This window comes from Strigops habroptila, chromosome 15 (genome assembly GCF_004027225.2).
Source record: "Strigops habroptila isolate Jane chromosome 15, bStrHab1.2.pri, whole genome shotgun sequence".
Taxonomy (NCBI): Eukaryota; Metazoa; Chordata; class Aves; order Psittaciformes; family Psittacidae; genus Strigops; species Strigops habroptila.
Genome location: NC_044291.2, coordinates 1769696 through 1789351, shown reverse-complemented (window position 1 = coordinate 1789351; position 19656 = coordinate 1769696). Strand labels below are relative to the sequence as shown.

General features: G+C 51.1%; 1 protein-coding gene across 10 annotated transcripts in view; it reads left to right on the top strand.

The window, feature by feature from the left end:
• Positions 1-19656, top strand: part of KCNT1 (potassium sodium-activated channel subfamily T member 1) — an 80268-nt gene that overhangs the window by 37977 nt on the left and 22635 nt on the right. For 7 of the 10 annotated variants that reach the window (XR_003994479.1, XR_003994478.1, XR_003994477.1 and 4 more), the window contains 5 exons: positions 15952-16031; positions 17049-17148; positions 18300-18356; positions 18739-18787; positions 19288-19347. Coding sequence is in view for 5 of the 10 variants with exons in the window: in XM_030507051.1 (XP_030362911.1) it covers positions 15952-16031; positions 17049-17148; positions 18300-18356; positions 18739-18787; positions 19288-19347 (346 nt within the window). In the remaining 5 variants the exon portion in view is untranslated. Of the gene's footprint in view, positions 1-8952; positions 8995-15951; positions 16032-17048; positions 17149-18299; positions 18357-18738; positions 18788-19287; positions 19348-19656 lie in introns of all 10 variants that reach the window. The other 3 variants (XR_003994480.1, XM_030507053.1, XM_030507052.1) reach the window with 1 other exon arrangement.

Sequence of the window (19656 nt, the reverse complement as noted above, 5' to 3'; positions counted from 1 at the left end):
GACTCATACTTGCAGCTGGGGGACTCTTACAAACTCATCCCAACCACCACTAATCTGGATTAAACATGCAAGAGGGGCTGGGTGGGTTCCTGCCCAGGGAGCCAAACATTCATCCCAGGGCTGACCCTCCTTATCTCTTGGTGGGGACCATGGCACAAGTGAAGGATGCTGCAAGGCATCATTGGATTGGGGAGGGCAGGGGACAGCGATTCCAAGAATCACATAGCTGCAGTGTTTTAGTGGACTCTTGTCAGCATGCCAAGTGTGCAGAGCACACCAGGATGCCTCAGGGCTTTATAAAATAACCCAATTCCCTGGGTTTCACTGGAATCTCAAGTGTTTTGCTGCAGTCTGAGAGGTAGAGAAGTTGATGGAAACACTTTTACACTGCTCTGGCAGCATGCAGTGTCTGAATTCCTGACTGCCAGGCTTTCCTTCTGCTCTGTGCGCCGCTTCCCAACAATTGACTTGGCAATTAAGATTAAGATTTGTGCACTTCTCTTTCACTGCATATACGAGCAACAAAGGCAGGAAGATTGCTTAGGAAATGATGAATAGTGCTTGAGATGCTTCGTCTTCTCCAAAGCCAGACAGAAGTGACGTTATCAAGTTAGCAGCAACAATTGTCACTGGGAGTTGGGAGTGAAATTGCCAGGTGACAGTGGAAGAAGATGCTGTGATACAGGATGTTCTCAGTGATGCAAATGAATTCTCTAGATGACTGAAGCCAGTGAAGTTTATTCTCACTTACTTTATTTATCTCCCTGCTCTGCCTCTTAGTCATTGCAGCATCTCAAAGTTTTTAGGGGTTCTCAGTCAAAACAGAGTGAAAGGATTTGAATTCTCTGAAGAGAAACCATTTCACAGCCATGTGTTATTCCACTTTTGGAGGCAAAAAAGGGGAGTTCAGGGCTGGCCCTGGGCATCCAGGATAGGGACATTTTCCTGTGGGTAGAGAGGTGTGGGCAGGGTGGGACCAGCCCTGGCTGCTCATGTAGAATTAGCTCCTACTGAAGATGCTTGGAGCTACTTCTGTACATCAGGGGCTGCTCTGAGAAAGGGATGCAACCACAGCAGCATCCTGGTCACCCCGGGGAGGGCTGGCTCTCCTGGCACCCAGCAATCATGTGGCTGGAGCCAGCTGTGAAAAGTTGAGTCTTTCTCCTGTGAGCTGGGCTCTTCCTGAAGCAGGTTGGTCCCGTAGGGCTTGTGTTGGGGGGGGGATTTGAAAGAGAAAGGTGTGATAGAGAACAGACTCACAGAAAAGCCAAGTGCTGCGCTGTGCTCTCCATCAAGTGGCTCTGTGTTTGGAAGGAAGCTGTTGGCAGGCATGAGGACATGTAAATATGTTTCATGGGCTGGTGATCTCTCTGTAATGCGGGAGATGTGGGTTTAAAAACACAAACAAACTTTTTTACAAGATAATAATGTCCTGTTTATGCAGCTCTGCTGGAAGTAGAGGAAACTGCGTCCACCGCCTGTCCTGGGCACACTGATACTCTTAAGGGATTGCAAACATACCCTTAAGGGATTGCAAACATACCCTGAAGGTGCTTGGTTTTGAAGCAATGCCCTAGACCCCTCTCTACCCCATGTTTCATCCTTGTCTCTTTGAGCCGCATTTGCTGAGCTGCCGATGGCTGAAACCTGAACTGGGAGGTTTGGGGAAGGAAATTAGCGTTGCAGAAGAGCTGAGGTTGGAGAGGACCTCGGGAGGGCTCTGATCCAACCCCTGCTCAAAGCTAGACAAACTTTAAAGTTGGCTCAGCTGGCTCAGGACCAGCCCTGCTGAGGTTTGAGCATCTCCCAGGCTGGAGATGTCTCAGCTTCTCTGGGTGCCTGGTTTAGGGCTTGATCACTCTCAGGATGAGTGATTTTTCCCTTCATCTTGTACCTGTTTTCCTTTTACTGTTCCCTCTTGTCCTTTTCCTGCGTGCATCTGAGAGGAGGCTGACTACACCTCACCTGTCAGGTAGCCGAGGGCAGCAATTAAACCCTTCCCTCCATTTCTCTCTTTCAGGCTGCACATTCCCACCTCCTGCAGCCTTGCCTCATCTCTTGGGTTGAGATATTTTTGGCAGAAATAAATGGGACTTTGCTTCAGCCATGTTACAGCCAACAAGGTGCCTGGAGCCTCTCAGTGACAACTAGCAGCACTCTGCTGGGGCGAGTTTAATGCAATGTTTCTTGGAAGTATAACACTTGGGGGAGTGAGGAATTCACCCAAATGTATCTGAAAATCCAGTTTCTGGTGATATTTGTTCTCCCAAAAGGCAGCCAGGTCTTGCCAAATGTGCTTTCATCACCCGACACCCACACACAATCAGTGGAAAGGTCCAGTCTGGCCATTGAAACCATTATAACCAGTCTGGCCTCGCAGCCGGGTTTCCCAGCGATAGTCTTCATAGTTGGTTGCAGCAGCAAGTGCTTGGGTGCAATTCTCCCTGCTGTCGAACCATTGCCAAGCTGTGCGTGCTGCTGAATCCTCACCCAGGGGGGACAATAAGCCAGCAGTTAATTTATTTTTTCTTTTTAGCATTTCTTTAACAGAAGCTTTTTCCAACAAAGAGCTTTTGGAGATGTCTCTGCCTTCAATGAATAGCACCTGCTGCTTTGCCACTTCAGCTTTCGGTGAGGTGCTTCTGTGCAGGAGAAATGCTGTGGCAGGGACTTCCCTTGTGCCTGCCCTAGGCACACAGTCCAGCCTCGATTCTTCTGCTGCTGCTCTTGGCTGCATGCTGAGGGTTTATAGCAGAGGTGCTGACACTGGGGGTATTGGTTTGGTTATGGGAAGATCTCTCTCTGTGCCAGACCTCGCTCCTGCACTTCTCTGGGCTGGGACCATCTGTGTCACGATGTGAAGGCAGCTTTGCCGTGTGTCCCTGGGGCAAGCAGGAACTGGTATCACCGTAGGCAGGGTCCTTGCCTAAGCCTTGATGGAGAAGATCTGAAAGAGAGCCCAGGGTGTCCGGAGGGTTTCACTTACAAAGTGCTTTGGCTTTGATTCACTTTCCCTCAGCCTGGACTCGGCAGCCCCTCATGGGGATGTATTTCTAGTGGTGTGAATCTCTGTATGGAGAGCACTGAATCCACATCAGGGTTCACTGTGCCATGCGGCTGTTTGCTGACAGGGTGTTGATGCTCTGTGGTGGTTGCCCAGGCTGGAGCATGGCATCTCTGAGCCTTCCACCAGCAGTAACTGAACCATGGGATGCTCTTGCAGCTGGGATCTGGCCACCCAGCCTACTGCAGGTCCATGCCCAGGGTCCCCCTGGGAAGGTGCTTGCTGAACATCACCTCTTTTCTCAGCCTTGGGTGTAGTTTCCTTGGGTTGTTTTCCAGGCACTGTCGTACAGCTCTATGGGATTGGAGTATCACTGCTCACGCACCTTTTAACATGGGTATTTCTTTCCCAAGTAGCAGTGGGCACTGTTTCCAGTGTAGGACCACTGCAGAAACCAGGCAGGGTGCTCAACTGCTGCATCTATTATAAGGGCAATATGTAAGTGCCCTGCTTGATCCTGATGAACAGGAAATGATCCCAGATGCCGGCTGCCAGCACAGCAAGCTGACAGCAGGAGTCCTTTGCACTAAACAGAGCCCTTCATAAACACAGCCAACGATTCCATCCCGGCTGCAGCACGGGGGGGCTTGAGCCCGGCTGTCTCTTGTGCTTGTCCTGGATCTGTGCTGGAATGACCCCTGAGCTCTGCTCATCCTCCCCGTTTTGTACCCACTCCTCTGCACAGAGACAAGACCCACATCACCGTGTCCTACCCAGGGCTCAGCTCTGAGTTCTCTGCTGCAGGTTTTGGATGTGTTTCAGTGGCTGGTCCTGTATGTGTGGTCCCCATCCCTCAAATCCCTGTCCCCAGGCACCCTCTGGCAAAACGTGTTTGCACCCCCAAGCTGGCAGCACCGTAGCAGCCTCCTGAGGGGAACAGGCTGAGTTTTGGAAGTGCTGAACACTCCTCCCACAGCTGCTGGTGAGATGCCAGCACCGCTGAAAATCTCAGTGCCCTATATAGGTGCTCATATGCAGACGAGGCACCTAAGCTAAGGATTCCTGCACTCAAAACACGCATTTGGGCTTTTGCTCTATTTTAGGTCCCTCATTTCCATCAGGTCTCATCAGGGCATGGGGATTAGCCGCTTCCTTCTCCTCCTCTGGTGGAGGCTTTCCTGTTGTGGTAAAAGCAGGATGCTGCCACCAGCCATCGGGGTGATGTGGGACTGTGGCACAGGGGGGTCTTGCAGCCCTATCTCCAAGCTCATGCTTCCTCTGCAAGTCTCAGGACAGCGGGGACTCATTTATCTCATTAGGAAAGGCAGGGAGATGTGCCTTAGAGCAGCCTCAGCATCTGCAGGGCCTTTCTGCCCAGGAGCCCTGTGCCCAGCCTTGGCAGTGCCTGCCCCTGTGGGAGAGCCAAAACTTGCTGGAAGGTAATTGCAGGCAGCGCCGGGAGCTGCCGGGCATTGGGCTGGGAACAGCGCGTCTGCTGCAGCGGGAAGTGCTGGGGCTTGGCACCGTGCCTTGTTTGTTTCTAAACTTTATTTCAGTTGTGATGTAGATTTTGCAGAGGAATGCCAAGGAAAACCGCCTCTGTGATTAAAGCAGCACCTTGATGTGCTGCTGGATGGGAAGAAGGCAGCGGCGCTCATGCTGCCGGTGTGCTGCCTGCCTGCACGGCATTGCCGGTGCCGGTGGCAGGAGGGTTTGTTCGTGTGGCACTTCTTCAGCTTCAGTGTGTGCCTGGAGCAGTCAGTGGCTTTTATGGGTACTCATCAGCACAGCTCGCTGGGCTTCCTCCACACTGGGGGTGCTCCCAGCTGGAGTCACACCCCTGGGTCATCCCTGCTCCGTACCACATGCAGGGAGGTGGGCAGCCTCGTGTTTGCGAGCAGGACGCGTGCATCTTCGTCTCCCTTTCCCCTTCCTCTTGCTCGTTCCTTCTCTCCCCCTCTTTGCTTTCTTTTTTCATCTCCTCCCATCTGTCCTTCTCACATCAGGCTATTTTTGGGGGATGAGTTTCTCACTGTCAATATGGTAGGAACCGTGGTGCATCTCCTGTCTTAGAGGATGAACACTGCTTCGGGTAGCCTTCCCCAGCAATTACATTGCTTGGTTCACTTTAACTCCCTGCCTTGCCCCCTCTCTTGTCCTCTCTTGGAGATGTTTTGAGACTGGAGGCTAAAGGGCACTTAATCTGAGGGCTCTGTCCACTGAGATGCAGGAAAGAGCCATCAGATTTAGTGCCCTTTAGCCCAGGGTCTCAAAATGCCTCTGAGCCTTGCAAGTGGTTATTAAGCAGCCTGAAGCCAAGCGTGGTGTTGGCGGGTCACTACTTGTGTCTTTGTAACTTCCAGGGGCTTTTAGTGAGGGCATGATGTTATTTTTTTCTTCACTTGGAAATGATGGCTGTAAATTGAATAGGAAATGCACGACCAGATGTGAATTTTTAATACCTTTCATTTGCCAAAATACCTCCCAGAAAAATCAGGAGACAGCGATGAGGGTGTGGAGCTGGCAGGGAGTTCACTGGGAGGGAGCAGATCTCTTCAAGCTCAGCTTGAGCTGCTGCTGTGCTTTGCTGCTCTCTTCTCCATCTGAGCATCTTGGAGCACTTGAAATGCCCAGAGAAGCAGTGGCTGCCCCATCGCTGGCAGTGTTCAAGGCCAGGCTGGATGAGGCTTGGAGCAACCTGCTCTAGTGGAAGGTGTCCCTGCCCATGGCAGGGGTTGGAACTGAATGATATTAAAGTTCCTTTCCAACCCAAAACATTCCATGCTTCTGTGATTCTATGAAACACAGGGACAATATTTAGCCTCAAATTATCTGCCTGAGGCAGATGAGCTGAATGCCACCCAGATCCCACAGCACACTGGCAGAGCTGGGGTGCCAGCCAGGAGCTCAGTGTCATGGTTTAATGGTTGGAGGTGCCAGGATGAGCGGCCTCAGCTTTCCCTGTCCAGGTACAGCACTTATCTCCCAGACCCTGGGGTCCGAAGGGGAGCAAAGATTGGGCTCGGTGCTTGTAGTTATCTTCTGTGGGAGGAATGAGATCAGTTGAGGTTTGTCTGCACAGGGATGCTCAGGAAGGCAGATCTGGATGAAATAAAAAAGTGAATTTAAAGTAGATTATCTAAAACACATTAAAAGCCAGCATAACCTTTCTGGCTCAGTTAAATAACTTTAATTCTGTGTATTGTAAATCTACTCTTTTCTTCCAAGTGAGACTGTGCACAAAAGGGTTCATGCCATTGTGCTAATCCCTTCTAGCAGTAAACCTGGAGTAACTGTCAGGTATGTGACACTGTGCACAAAGGCTGGGGTGGAGTTGGTGAGGAGCAGTGAAGGGAGGATGCTTGTGCAGCCCCTCTGGAGCTGGGTTGGCAGCTCCGCTCAGGCTTGCACTTCTATAAAGTTTTTGTTAGCTGGAAAGCAGCTGTTTTTCAGATGAGATTCGGAGTGACTTTTAGTTTTCTTCAAAAAAATTCCTTATTTTCTCAGCAATTAGATGTTAATGAGAATTTGGGTGCCTGGTGGGAAGAAGGAGTGCGACATCTCAGGGTTGCTTCTTCCCCCTGTGGTTTGCATAATGCAGTTTATTCATTTGGAAGCCAAGAGCACCTTTTTGTTACCATTTTATCACATGTGCTTTAAACATGACAGAGTGGCCAGAGCCACTGTTGGCGAGGTTTATGGTCTGTCCATCACTTTGGAATCCCTTTTATTCATGGTGCCTTTGTGAGTGAGGTGTTTATTCCCCTTGCGAGCCCACGGCTCTGGGGAAGGTGTCCTGGGGATTGTGCTGGCTCATCCTGATGCTCCTTGACCCACAGTAGCATCAGACCTTCGACGTCTGCAGGACCCCATCGAGGTGTGTGATTAAATGTGTCATTGCTGTTTGGTTTTCAGGAGTGTTCTTCTACCTTGGGGAGCTGCAGCCAAAATAAGCCATTGTTTGTACAGTTTTCCTGGTTGCCAGCTGGCAGTTTATTAGGAGAAAATCAAATAATTTGCTGTTTCTTTTCCATACACACCTCTGCAAGGCATAAAAAGCTCCTGTGCAAAATGAAACATGAGTGGAGGGGCTTGAGCAGCCCCTGCTGCTAATATGTGATAATCTAATTTGGCAAGAGGGAGCCTGAGCTGACGAGCTCCTTCCCAGGGCTGCGCTTGCCTCTGGTTTGCAGCTGGAGAAGGCCTGGATTGTTCATCATTAATAAATGCCAGGGCTGCTCCGAGGGATGATAGACCCACCCGGGGCTTGTGATGACTGGGAGCCATGGCACAGAGACCAGTTGGGTGTGAACTGACTTACTGCTCTATGATGGGTGCACAAGCAAGCGAACAATCAGCGAGGCAGGGGGGGAAGTGGTTAGAGGACTCAACCTCCCAGTTTTTATTAGTGTACCTAGTTTGAGCTTTTTTTCCATGCAGGTTGGACTTGGAGCAACCTGGTCTAGTGGAAGGTGTCCCTGCCCGTGGCAGGGGGTTGGAACTGGATGAGCTTTAAGGTCCCTTCCAACCCAAACCATTGCATGATTCTATGAAGGTGGCAGGTCAATGGCTTGCTTTTTGCAAGTGGGTTATTTGTGGGCAAGACTGGGTGAGCAGCCCCAGGGGTGCTGGGCTGCTTGGGGGAGCCCCTTGGCAGCAGAGGAGCCTCTGGGGCTGCATTGGAGCCCCTTGTCTAGACAGAAGCACCTCTTCACCCCTGCACTGGCTCCCTCAGCTCCCTCCCTCAAGGTTCCAGCATCTCTCTCAAATTGAGCATCATCTCGCATGGGTCTCCTGGGCCTGATGCTGGGGGGAATCTGCTGATGGTGTCCCCTGGGATGGCAGCTCCATAGGCACAGCCTGTGCTCCCTGCAGGCGTTTCAGCTCCGGGGTGATGAGCTCCTCCCTGCAGCCTTCTCAGATAATAAAAGAAGAGTAGTAGCAAACTAAATCATGTCGCGGAGAGGCTGCTCTGTGTGCCTTGCAGCTGAGGGATGAATTAGCTTTCCTTTGGACTCATGTTTTAATTGAAATGTGAATTTATTGCTTTTATTTAGCTCGAGCTACACTGGAGTGCTGTGGACTCATAAAGCACAAAGCAAAATGGAAGAGAAAACCTTCCTGAGCTGCAGCTGACCCCTTTGCTTTGATTATATGTCTCATTTACCCTGATTCATGTTAAATAAGGACAGGAGAGAGGGTGGCACTGCGGGGTACTGGGAGGGAGGGATGGGCTCAGGCTCAGAACTGGGCAGTCCCAGCTAACACCAGTGGTGACAGGGATCGATGGGGATGGATTTGTCTTGAAGAGAATATCATTTTTGCAAGCAGATATTTTTCCTTTGCAGCTGCAATTGCTTTGTTTCATAGCACTGTGCTGCTGTCTGTCTGTGTGCCTGTGGGATGTACAGTACACGAGCACGGCCCCTTCCCCTCCCACTGCTCTTGAACATCTTTGTGTTCTTCTTCCTCCCCCTGCTGTGACCTCCTGTGTTACCCTCATCATTCCTTTCTGTTCTTTTATTTTGTTATCTCTTCTCTGGTGATCACCTGTGTCTGTAAAACCAGCTCTGTGAAGGTGTGCGTAGGAGAAACACAATGTTAGGTTCCTAAAAACACCCCAACCACCATCTTTCAAAATGTAGTTTCTTTGTACAAAGTGTGACACTGATTTGAGACAGAGCAGCGATGCATATTGTGAGGCTCTTTAAAAGAAATATAGAAAGGAAAAAAAGGCATAAAAAATGTTTTTATCCATGGAGCTGAGTCCTTAAAGAGGCAAAGCCACCAGAGCATCACTGGGACCTCAGTGGGGACATATCCCAGGCACGGATCAACCCCTGGCCGAGCACTTGGGCGGTCGCTTGTCCCTTTGGCGCTGGCATTCCCTGTGTTCCTGCCTGGCAGCGGTACATTCCCTCACCTCCTGTGATGCTCTCGCTCTGTAGGCCTCACGCCGAGGACTTCAGCGTGGATTCCTCCTTCTCACAGTAAGTGCACCGCACGCGTTGCTCTGCGCCGGCGCTGCGGGGAGGGTGTGAGGCTGCTGCGGCACCACCGGCTCTGGGGACCATCACTTTTCCATCAGGGAAAAGCCAACTGTGTTCTCCAGAGAGCAAAAACCTCTTCCAATTTGGGGTGTTTGTGCGGTGCGTGTGTGCATGGTGTCTTGTGAGCCAAGTATTGGTAGATGCGCGATCCCTAGAGACATTCCAGGCCAGGCTGGATGTGGTTCTGAGCAACCTGATAAGCTGAGGACGTCCCTGTTCATTGCAGGGGGGTTGCAACTAGATGACCTTTGAAGGTCCCTTCCAACCCAAATGATTCTGTGATTCTATTGTGGGCAGTATCTGCTGGCAAGACTAGTGGTTAGCCTTCACTTTAAGTTAGTGATAGATTGTTCCACTTCTAAGGGAGCTGATAAGCGTGAGATTTGTCCTTCGCTGCTCTTGGCACCAAGGAGTTGTGTACGGGACCAGCAAACCCTTCTGAAAGAGCAATGGTTCCCACCATGGGGAGGACTCTGTGCGCTCAGAGACACACAGGTTTCTTGGGGAAGAAGTAATATCCTTGGCAGCAAATTGGTGATTACCCATTAATGATGAGCTCTGTGCACAGACCCTAATTAAACAATTGAGATTCATCAGCAGAAGCAATTATAGGAGCAGACTCATGAGTGTCAATCTCCAATGTTGCAAAACAAATAAACCAAACAAAACAGCGTGTTACACCATTGCTTCTTTTCTTCCTGGGTTTTAATCTATTTTACTAAAGCCCTGAGCCAGGGCTCCCAGCCTGGGGCAGCCTGGGATGGAGCAGTGTGTACCGCTTCATCCCAGAGCCAAACCTGCGTGTTTGGGAGCACGGGGTGCTGCTGGGCCATTGCCGTGCTGCCGGCCCTGCTGTGCCTCTCCACCACTTGCTCTCAGGTATTGAAGGCATTTGCATGGAGAGATCTTCAACTCCTGGAACCTCCAGTGCTTTGTTTGGTGCCTGAAAATGAGCTCTGTACTCTCTGAATGCGGTTGGAGAGGGATTATCGCTGCCTTCAGGGAATAAGGAATTGATAAAAATCCCATTTCCATTGCAATATCCTCCCTAATAAAATAGGAAAGAGAAGTCCAGCAGCAGATTTCTTTTCTATCACTACAGATTCATGAAGTCTTTCCTGCAGGGTGTGTCTGGGCTGGCCAGCGCCTGTGTCCCAGCTCAGCAGAGCCCTTGCACCCTCAGTGCAGTGCCTCATGTCCCACTGACAGGAGTGCTTGTGTGGATGAGTTCAAGGCATCACTCATCTCATGGAGCAAGAAGAGTGGCTGTCAGGACTGGCCTGTGAAGCCAGCCATGGTCTTGGGCAGAGTTTTTCCTGAAGTGGTTGCTTGGAGCTTGCTTTTCATCCCCAAAACATAAAATTGCAGTGTTAGTGCTGGAGCCAGGATGACATTACCTGCATCCAGCTGTGTTTAATTCGCTGCAGAGTGGTTATCGCTCCTTTCTTTGGGCAAGAATCACACTCCATAATAAAACAGGAGAGGCTTTTTTCCCTCAATGTATTCCCACAGTAAAAGAAACAAGTTTCTGAGCTGGCCCTGGAGCAACATGTGCCACAGCAGCCTGGTTCCCAGTGCAGGGTGTCTTATCGGTGTGGGTCTCAATTTTGCTAACCGTTGTTTCTGCCTCAGCATGTGCTCTGCCCAGAGCCCGAGCAGCTCAGCAAACTCATCCCTGGCTCTGTGTGAGGTGTGAATTGAAGTGCTCCATCAGTCTGGATGGGTTACACAGGCAGCCTGGCTGGGAGGCTGGAGCCAGCGGGAGCAGCTGCCTTCCAATGCGGCTGTGATGGTGCCCGTGAGAGGCTGGTGTGGGACCTGCTGAGCATCTTGGGGCTCAATGCTTCCATGATCCATGGGTATTGTCAGCCCTGTTGTGGACTGGTCCTGCAAGGTGCATGGTAGGGATGCAGGGCACAGTGGGGCTGTGGCAGCCCTGTGCAGTTCTGAAGCTGTTTCTTGCATGCTCACCAGCACTGAGCCAGTACAGCCTTGTTGAAACCCACAACCCTTCTCCTTTGAGTAATCGTTCAATTACTGCTTATTGAGCGTGGGGGCAGCTTGTTCCCTGTTTTCACTTTGGCAGGCACCTGGCTTTTCCATACGCTCACAGCTGTACAGCTATTCCCTCTTTCCATCTTAAAATGATGTACTGGGAGCAGCTCATCACACCAGTGAGCCAGGAGCTCTGGTGGGAAGAGCTGTAGCTGCCTCCTGTCCTCTGGATAGGTTGAGGATGGCAAATGCATAGATAATGGAGGTGCTGTTCAGTACTCAAAGCTCACTTGGTGTCATCTGTCTCGCTGTAGCTTCAGCACCCAAACGCTTGTTATCATTAAGAAAAGGTAGAAAGAAGGAAAGAGCATCTCTGAAGGAAGTCAGGAGGGTTGGCAGCTGCTGGAGATGTGCCTGGGTAGTTTGTGTGGTTGCCGTCAGCAGGTATCTGAGCCTCAAGCTGCATCTGATACCCACAGCCCATCCCTAATGATCCCCCTGGGCCATCAGCACATCTCTTTAATTCCAGACTTGGCCACAGCCATGTTTCTTATGTATTTGATCCATGTGGTTTTGCATGGAGGATGCAGAGCTGTTCTCTGGGCTGAGCTGGAGTGGTGGGATGGAGCGGGGTCTCACTTGAGACTGTGCTGCCTTGGAAGGGGTGGGTGATGACACCCACCAGATTGCAGGGATTTCTGGGGTTTTGTTTGGTTTTGGGGGGGTTTTTTTTTTTGTTTTTTTTTCCCTAAAAAAAGATCTCTGAAGAGTCTCTTTTGCATCTCACTACACGATGAAGTTTCTTGAGAAATTTCCTGGGACAAGAACAGCATTTCCCACCCAGCCAGAGTGTGAGAACAAGGATCGGAGCTGCAGAGAGATGCCAAGATTTTTCTTGTCTTGTGCTCATCCTGGTCTTGCATCCTGCACTTTTCCGAACAAACTCTTCTGTCATTTTTGGATCTCATAATCTTACAACAAATTGCCTCTAATCTTAGATTAATAAAGTACAATAAATAACTGAGCAAAGAAAATGAAATTGCTCAGGCGTTATGAAGCGCATAATAGCAGTAATTACACTTCCAAGCAGAGGGCTTGTAACTAGACTTGTACTGATGATTATCTGCGTGGCCTGGGGGGGGGTCAGCCATCATGAGGCAAGGGGGAGTGGGGTGCTACCTGCTCCCTTCCTGCAGAGCCTGCTGTTGCCTGTGCCCCTTGATGCTGCCTGGGCTGGGCTGGGCTGGCTCCACACTGCCTGGTTGTTGGGAGGGATGCTTGGCTGTCAGGAGGGATGCTTGGCTGTCGAGAGGGATGCTCGGCTGTCAGGAGGGATGCTCAGCCCTGGCAGCAGGGAGGGGACAGCTTGAATGGACCAGCTTGGCTGAGCTGCTTTGAAGGCAGAGCCCGTTGGGGTGTGTGCTTTAGGGTGGTAACACAGTCAGAGTTTAGCTTGATTTTCATTTGAAGTTAATTTCTTGACAACGAAATTAAAGGGTATGTTTTAGATGATATCATCTCCTTCTCTCAGCTGGAAATGGAGGAGCTTTGATACTTTTGGGTGGTTGCTGCTGCCTGGTAAAAAAGTCATCACTCATTCAGCTCTGGGGTGTTGGCTTAGCCTGGTGCCTGCAAAGCGGGTGCCAGTGCTGGACCACAGCAGCTCCCCAGTCCCCATCATGCCGAGCCCTTGCTCTGCACTCCCTCCTCCTGCAGACAGAAGCCCTGTGGGACAGTCACCCTCAGCAGGGCATTGGTGGGGCCATGGCTGTGGACCCCCATTCAGCTCCAGGGGCTCAACCCACTTAGCAGCAAGGGCAGGTTGTCTGCACAGGAACATGTTCTTTCTACTTTCTCTTACTCCTTCATCTCTTTGCACTGACAAAAACACCCCCTTCCCCCTCTCCATGACCTGCTTCACTTGCTTTCCAAATGTTACTTCTTCCTGCAGCCTTTAAGATGGATGAATACACGGGCTACTCTGTCATAAAAAGTTAGATGTCTTCTAATCATTCAGTTCTTTTATCCATCAGCGTTTATATTCATAGTCTCGTGGTGGGCTGCTGCGCTCTAGATCAGCAAACCATCTGTCTGGCGACAGAGATTTATATTGCTGTTTGTTTCTTTGATACGGAGGCGAATGTCTGGGAGAGGAATCATGCTCCCTGAAGTCTCCCTCTCCTCTATGCGCTTAATCCTCAGGGACTCTGATGAATGGGGTGCACAGTGCTCATGATGGAGCTGAAGGCCAGTTCCCAGCATTTCCTGGGCATTTTTAATAAGGAGAAGGAGCAATTAGCTTGTGTGTGCAGTGTTGTGAGAAGTTGGGGCAGCTGATTTATGCCCTGACACAGATAAATTATTTGCCAAGCTTGGCTTTGGAAAATTATTAATTTTACTGTGTGTTAAAGCTGTGCTTATGAAGCTCTGCAATTATGGCTGCTTGCTCCTAAGGCATCGTGCTGGCTGAGCCAGCGCTCATAAATCCTCCTGCTTCACTCCTCAGCACTTGTGGTCCCTATGGCAGGGCCTGTGGCTGCACACCCATCTCCCTGCTCCCTCCTTATGCCAGCGAGACTGGCTGGTGAGCAGGCGCTGCGCTCCATGCAAAGACCACTTATGCTGCCTGGTCCCCATGAGCATCAGGGCTCCAGGGGAGATGCAGGCTCAGCTCCTGCCCGTGCTGCTGCCAAGGGTGTTTGGGGTGAGGTGTGTTCTTGGGGAAGCCCCACAGCTGCTGCCATGGGTGCATTTGTGTGAAGCATTTTCTTCGCTGGATGCTGTGCAATGTCCTGCCGGTGGGTTTGCTGACTGCTGCCAGCTGTACCTGGGCATACTTCCCCTTGGCAACCTAACCAGCACAGATGCCAAATGTCTTAACAGAGGTTGGTGAGTGCTCCACTGAGGCTGCTGGTTATTGTCACCTCTGTTACAGAGCTGATCGGTGTGTGACATCCTGCCGAGGGTCACAGGCAGGGCACAGGGTCTGCAGAGGACATGCAGTGTTTGCTTCCCTGAGAAGGCTCCTGCTTTCTTTCCTCTCTAGCACTGTTGATGGGGACAAGGTGACCCTGCAGCATGGAGCCCGTGGGCTCTGCACAGAGCCGCTCCAGAGCTAGAGGGGCTCAAATGGATGTGCATCCTCCACCTCTCAGGCTGCACCAGCCTAGGTTGTGCTGCTCGAGCAGCATTAGGGAGATGCTGAAGTCCAGGCTCCTCAGATTAAAAATCTGACTTTTCAACCTAAGGGACTCCACAAGAAGCTCTGAGGAGCTGTCAATTGTGTGCCATGCTTTTTGCACACCACCACGAGCTGTCAGCTTGGCCGTGAAATGCCAGCAGGCACCAGTGGGTACCAGGACCTGGGACTCCGGAGCAATGAGAGTCTCATAAAACCCCTTCCCAGTTTGCTGCCCCGTCAGCTCATCATGAATACACAGTAAATACCTGTTTATCCCTCTGTTGTCAGAGTGAGCAGCAGCTGCTTTCCAATAAATCCCGATCTGGTGGCGTGTGCCAGGCAGCACGCTTGGCTGGAGCCAGCACCATGTGTGCATCGGGGTTGCACAGGAGAAATGAAAGGGGATGGCAGGTTTAATGACTGTCACTGTGAATTTGCTCACACTGGTCTATGCCTTGGCTTGGTAATATGCCTGATTGATGAGATCTTGATGACCTCTTCCAAGCAGTTAAAAACATGGTAATAATAGTAGCACTTACTTAAGAGACTTGTTGAATACAGTGAAATAGGGGAAATGGCTAATTTATATTGCACTTAACTCCATTATCAGCTGTAACAGTAATGAGCAGACTTCGTCTTGCTCAGAGTCTGAAGCTGAGACATCAGGAAATAATCCCTTTCTGCCTGTACTTAGTAGGCAGGAGTGTAATTTATAACCCTGCCTAGGATGAACAAGTGAGTTTGCAAAGGGCTACGGGCGTTTATAAAGTAATAGGAGAGGAGGGTTGCAGATGAGCTGAGCAGGACCAGGTTGGCCTTCACACCATTAATCTGGGCGTGCTTGATCCCAGACCCTGCTGAGATCCATGGGGAGGAACCTCCAGCCTCAGTGAGGCTTTCCCCATGCACGAGCATCCACCTGGCATGTGGGGACCAGCAGGAGGGATGTGGATGGGTGTCAGTGATGGAGACTGGAGCAGCTGAAGATGAAGAAGGTCACAATGGTGGATGAGCCATGTTCAGTTTCATGTGGCTCCTCTCTGCTGGTTTCTGTGCAGTGCCCCAGCATGTGGCTCTCACCATGTGTCTTGTCCCCATGCCACAAGTCACCAGCGGCTCCAAATGCCAAGTGGTGTTTGGAGTTGGTTGTCAGCTCCTGGGTTTTTCTGGAATGGCCAAATGTGGTTTCTTAGCAACAAAGGGATTTTTTTCTCCGTTTAGATCAGATTTGTTGTTTAACAGCTTCAATGCTGAATGCTGCTCCTACCTGGGCAGAGCCAGGGCATGGGTGTACTGGGGACATTGCCCTCACTGGTTCCTGGTCTGATACAGCCACAGGGGCTTGGAGCAGATCAAACATTGCTGGAGAGACTACTCCAAGGCCAACACTTCTCTGAGAGGCTTTGAATGCTGTAAAGCATGTGGCAAAGGAGAAATTTGCAAGTCTGATGTCAGCTGGTTGCATGTGAATCAAAGCCAAGCCCTCAACCCGAGGCAGACCTGGCCCCATGGGTCACATCTGCACCTTTGGTAGTCATTGATGCACCACATCTTGGTGCTCAAGGCTGATGGTACCGGTGATTTGGTACTGTGGAGCCTGGGATCTGCTGTGGGCTGCTCTGGGGGGGTTACCCAGCCGGGATGGAGGGACGAGGCTCCTGGGGGGCTCTGGGTCCAACCTGCCACCCCACTGACATGCTCCTCTGGTGTTTTCCACACAGGGTGCAGGTCGAGTTCTATGTGAATGAAAACACCTTCAAGGAGCGGCTGAAGCTCTTCTTCATCAAAAACCAGCGATCCAGTGAGTGCTCCATGTGTGCAGTGACCATCTGCTGGGAGAAACCAAACCTTGCCCGAGCTGGGAGATCCAGGCTCCATCCCTGTGGGATGAGAAGCCATTGCCATCTGCTGGTGGCTGTTTCCCCGGGTGTCCTCAGCGCCTGTTGGCCTTTTTGTTGGGTGTTGGCCAACTTGGTGTGGGGGGATGCGGTTGCATGGGGATGCTGATTGTCACCTTTGCTCACTGGAGACAACCACAGCATGGAATCCAGTTGGTATTGCCAACTGGAGCAGGGTGGGTGTTGAGAGCTGCTGGGGGGGATCAGCGGGCAAATGTCCCCATCATGGTGCCAGTGATGTCCTCCTACCCGCAGGGAGGTCAGTGGCTGTGGGGCAGCCGAGGCAGGCTGTGAGTTACCCACTCGCCCAGATTAGCCTCCACTTGACTAATGGTGTTGTTATTTTCTTTCTCTGAGCTGTCATTAGCTGTCTGGAGGGAGTCTGCTCCTTAATTTATAAATTCACATTTTCCTTTCCGCCCTGCATCCTGTCGTCTTGTTAAAGAGCTGGAGCACAGCACAACGGGGTGCCCACGGGGAAGTTTTTAATGAAAATGTGATGAATTTCTCACTTGTAATTTGGGTAACAACCCAATGAACTGGCTGGAGATGGATTGCGGATAAAACAGCATCTTTTGCTTGCCATCCCTCATGCAAGCTGGGAGAAGAGCGGGGCCCTGCCCCTGCCTGTCTGATGCTTTTTAATGGACGCTTGCTAATGAGGGGGATACACTCCAGCAGCTCCTCATTTGTGTCTCACATCTATTGGGGTCAGCAAGGAGCTGACTCATGGTTGTTTATGGCTATATTGGTCTCCTGTCTGACACTGGGTATGATGCAAAGCATGAGCAATGTTTGCATGCTACCCTGGGGCTCCGGCAGCTCCCCTGGGGCTCAGTGGGGTCCTGTGGTGCGTGGGGCTGTGCTGTGGGGTGCCCGGGTCATGCTGTCTGGCTCATGCTGTGCTCTCTCTGCTGCAGGTCTGAGGATCCGGCTCTTCAACTTCTCGCTGAAGCTGCTCACCTGCCTCCTGTACATTGTGCGTGTCCTGCTCGACAACCCAGAGGAGGGCATAGGCTGGTAAGTGCCAGTGATGCCACTGGGCTCCTCAGTCCATGCAGTGGTGAGGGTGGATGCGGTCCTTACAGCCGGTGAGAAGATGCACAACGGGTGGTTTTCCTCACTCTGTTTCAATAGGTAGTTTAGTATAACTTGCTGATCTGGTGGGCTTTGCTCCCTGCTCAAACCCTGTGGATGTGGGTGCCCGCTAGCCTTGCACAGCAAAAAGGTGGTGGGAAAATTCAGGATCATTTTCATTTCCAAATGCTGTCTAGTTCTGATGATCAGGGCTGCACCGTGGCCTTCAGACACAGGCAAGAGCTCATGACTTCAGTGCATTGCCATGCAAGTGTTTTCTGAATGCTGATGCCCTTGAAGACACTTCTGCTAAATCCCATTTAAGTGTTTGGGAAAGAAATACATTGTGCCATTTAAATCCCTGAGGTGACAGATGATTACATACAGCAGCTTTGCTCTGGGTTTCAGTGTAAGCCTATTTTTAATATGTCCTTGCTTTGTTTAGCTCACGTACGAAGTGGGGTTTTTTTCTAAGAGCTAGGAGAATTAGCAAGTTAACTTCCCTTTGCAATGGTTGCAGAACTACCAAGTACATCTACGTGCTCCAAAAGGGGTTTCAAACCTGTGAGATTTAAGCATGACACAGATGCACATCCTTGATCAGTTGAGCACTGCTGCTGTTCGGGGAAGTTCCCTTTCCTGAGGGTGCGTGGCAAAATAAAGACTGGCCAGTGGGAATGCATCCCTTGCAGCAAGGCAGGAGGAGAGCTGCCTGGGGCCAGCTAGCCTTGTTCCAGCAGCTGAAACTCAGTTGTATCCTGTATACCAGTTGTATCCTGGTAATTCCCAGCTGCAGCCTTGTGTTTGAATACTGTGCCCAGGTATCAGCATATTGCAGCATCTCTGCTACAGGCTGAAGGACCTGACGGGTCGTCTTCTCCAGTAATGAGATGTTCAAAACTGCCTGGGTGAGATAAACTCCTGTGGAAAGCCCCAGTTACAGGGACCAGTGTGTGTTTGAATCCATGGGAGTGTTCTCTAGGGTCTGACACAGCGGCCAGGGCACCCCATGAGCCCAGCGAGTCAGCGCCAGCACCCTTTCTCCTTCTTCCTCCTTGCTGACTGCTTTCCTCTCCTTTGTCTTTCTTTTCTAGCTGGGAATGCGAAAAACAGAACTACACAGCATTCAACCAGTCCACAAAGATAAACTGGTGAGTTGAGACTTGTTCCAGCGCTGGGGTCCAGCTGTGCCAGAGTGTGGGAGTGCAGTGATGGATGTGGCTGCTGCTGGCAGCTGCTCGGGGCCATTTCTTGGTCTCAGGGCTGCTCGAGGCATGCAGAGCAGCATCCCAGGATTGAAAAAATTGACAGTGCCTGTGGCTGCACCCTTGGGAATGGCTTATTCTCTGTGCAGCCATTGCTGCTGCACTTAAGCATTACATAAAGTGTTCCTTACTGCTTGAACAAACTGCAGTAAGGAACACCAGTACCAGTCCTGTGCTGGATCCTGCATTGATGATGATGTGTTTGGTGGAGGGCAAAAGCATTGCTAGTTGGGCTACAGATTAGATCTGTTTTGATTTTTCCTTGCAGGTCACACATCTTCTGGGTGGACAGAAAAATGCCACTGTGGGCTGTGCAGGTGAGTGCCCACACCTCGGGCACGGTTGTGTGGGAGCACAGGGTTTAAGCTGTGCCACCAGCAGGTCTCCTTGCATCCTGTGCTGAAACAATGGGGGGCAACGGGTTATCTTCAGTGAGCAGAAAATGAGCTGCGGCTTCTGCTGGGAGAATAACATGGCCCTGGGTGAAAGTCACAGGGATGGATAGGAGAGGGAAAGCTGTAGGAAGATAAAACCATGAGGCTGGCTCAGCTCCTCCCCACCTGGATGCAGCTGTACCCATAACAGGCTGTTTCCAGGCAGGGCACTGCCTGGGGAATAGCTTGGGAAAGGGTTGAGCACCCGTCAGCTTCTGCTCAGGGCTGCCTGGAGCTCACACGTCCAACCCGAACAAACAGGTCCTCATCTGCGATACCCATGGGCTCCTCATCACACAGAGCAGGGCAGGCTTAGGGAGCTCTGATCGACTGATGCTGCACCGAAGGAGCCCTCAGCAGCCTTTGCCTGTCTGTCTCTGCAGGTCAGCATAGCTTTAATCAGCTTTCTGGAGACCATGCTGCTCATCTATCTCAGCTACAAGGTACGTGCCCTGTGGCAGGCAGTGGACAGTGATGCACAGCCTGGGCCAGATCCCCCCATGTGAATTCATTTCTCCTGCTTTCAGCTGTCTGAAGCCTGAGGCATCCTGAGAGGATGCTTGTGTCAGTGATGTCTCAGGCGGCTGTGGCTGTTTTCCTCCCTCATTCCCTCTCAGGCTGCTGGATAAGTGTTGTGCAGAGCAGAGAGGGGGGATCTCTTTCCTTTAAATTCAGCCCTGTTTGCCAAAACTCGCTGTTTTTTTGGGGGGACAGATTGACGCATGTCGAGTTTCCTAAGGCTGAGGACGTGG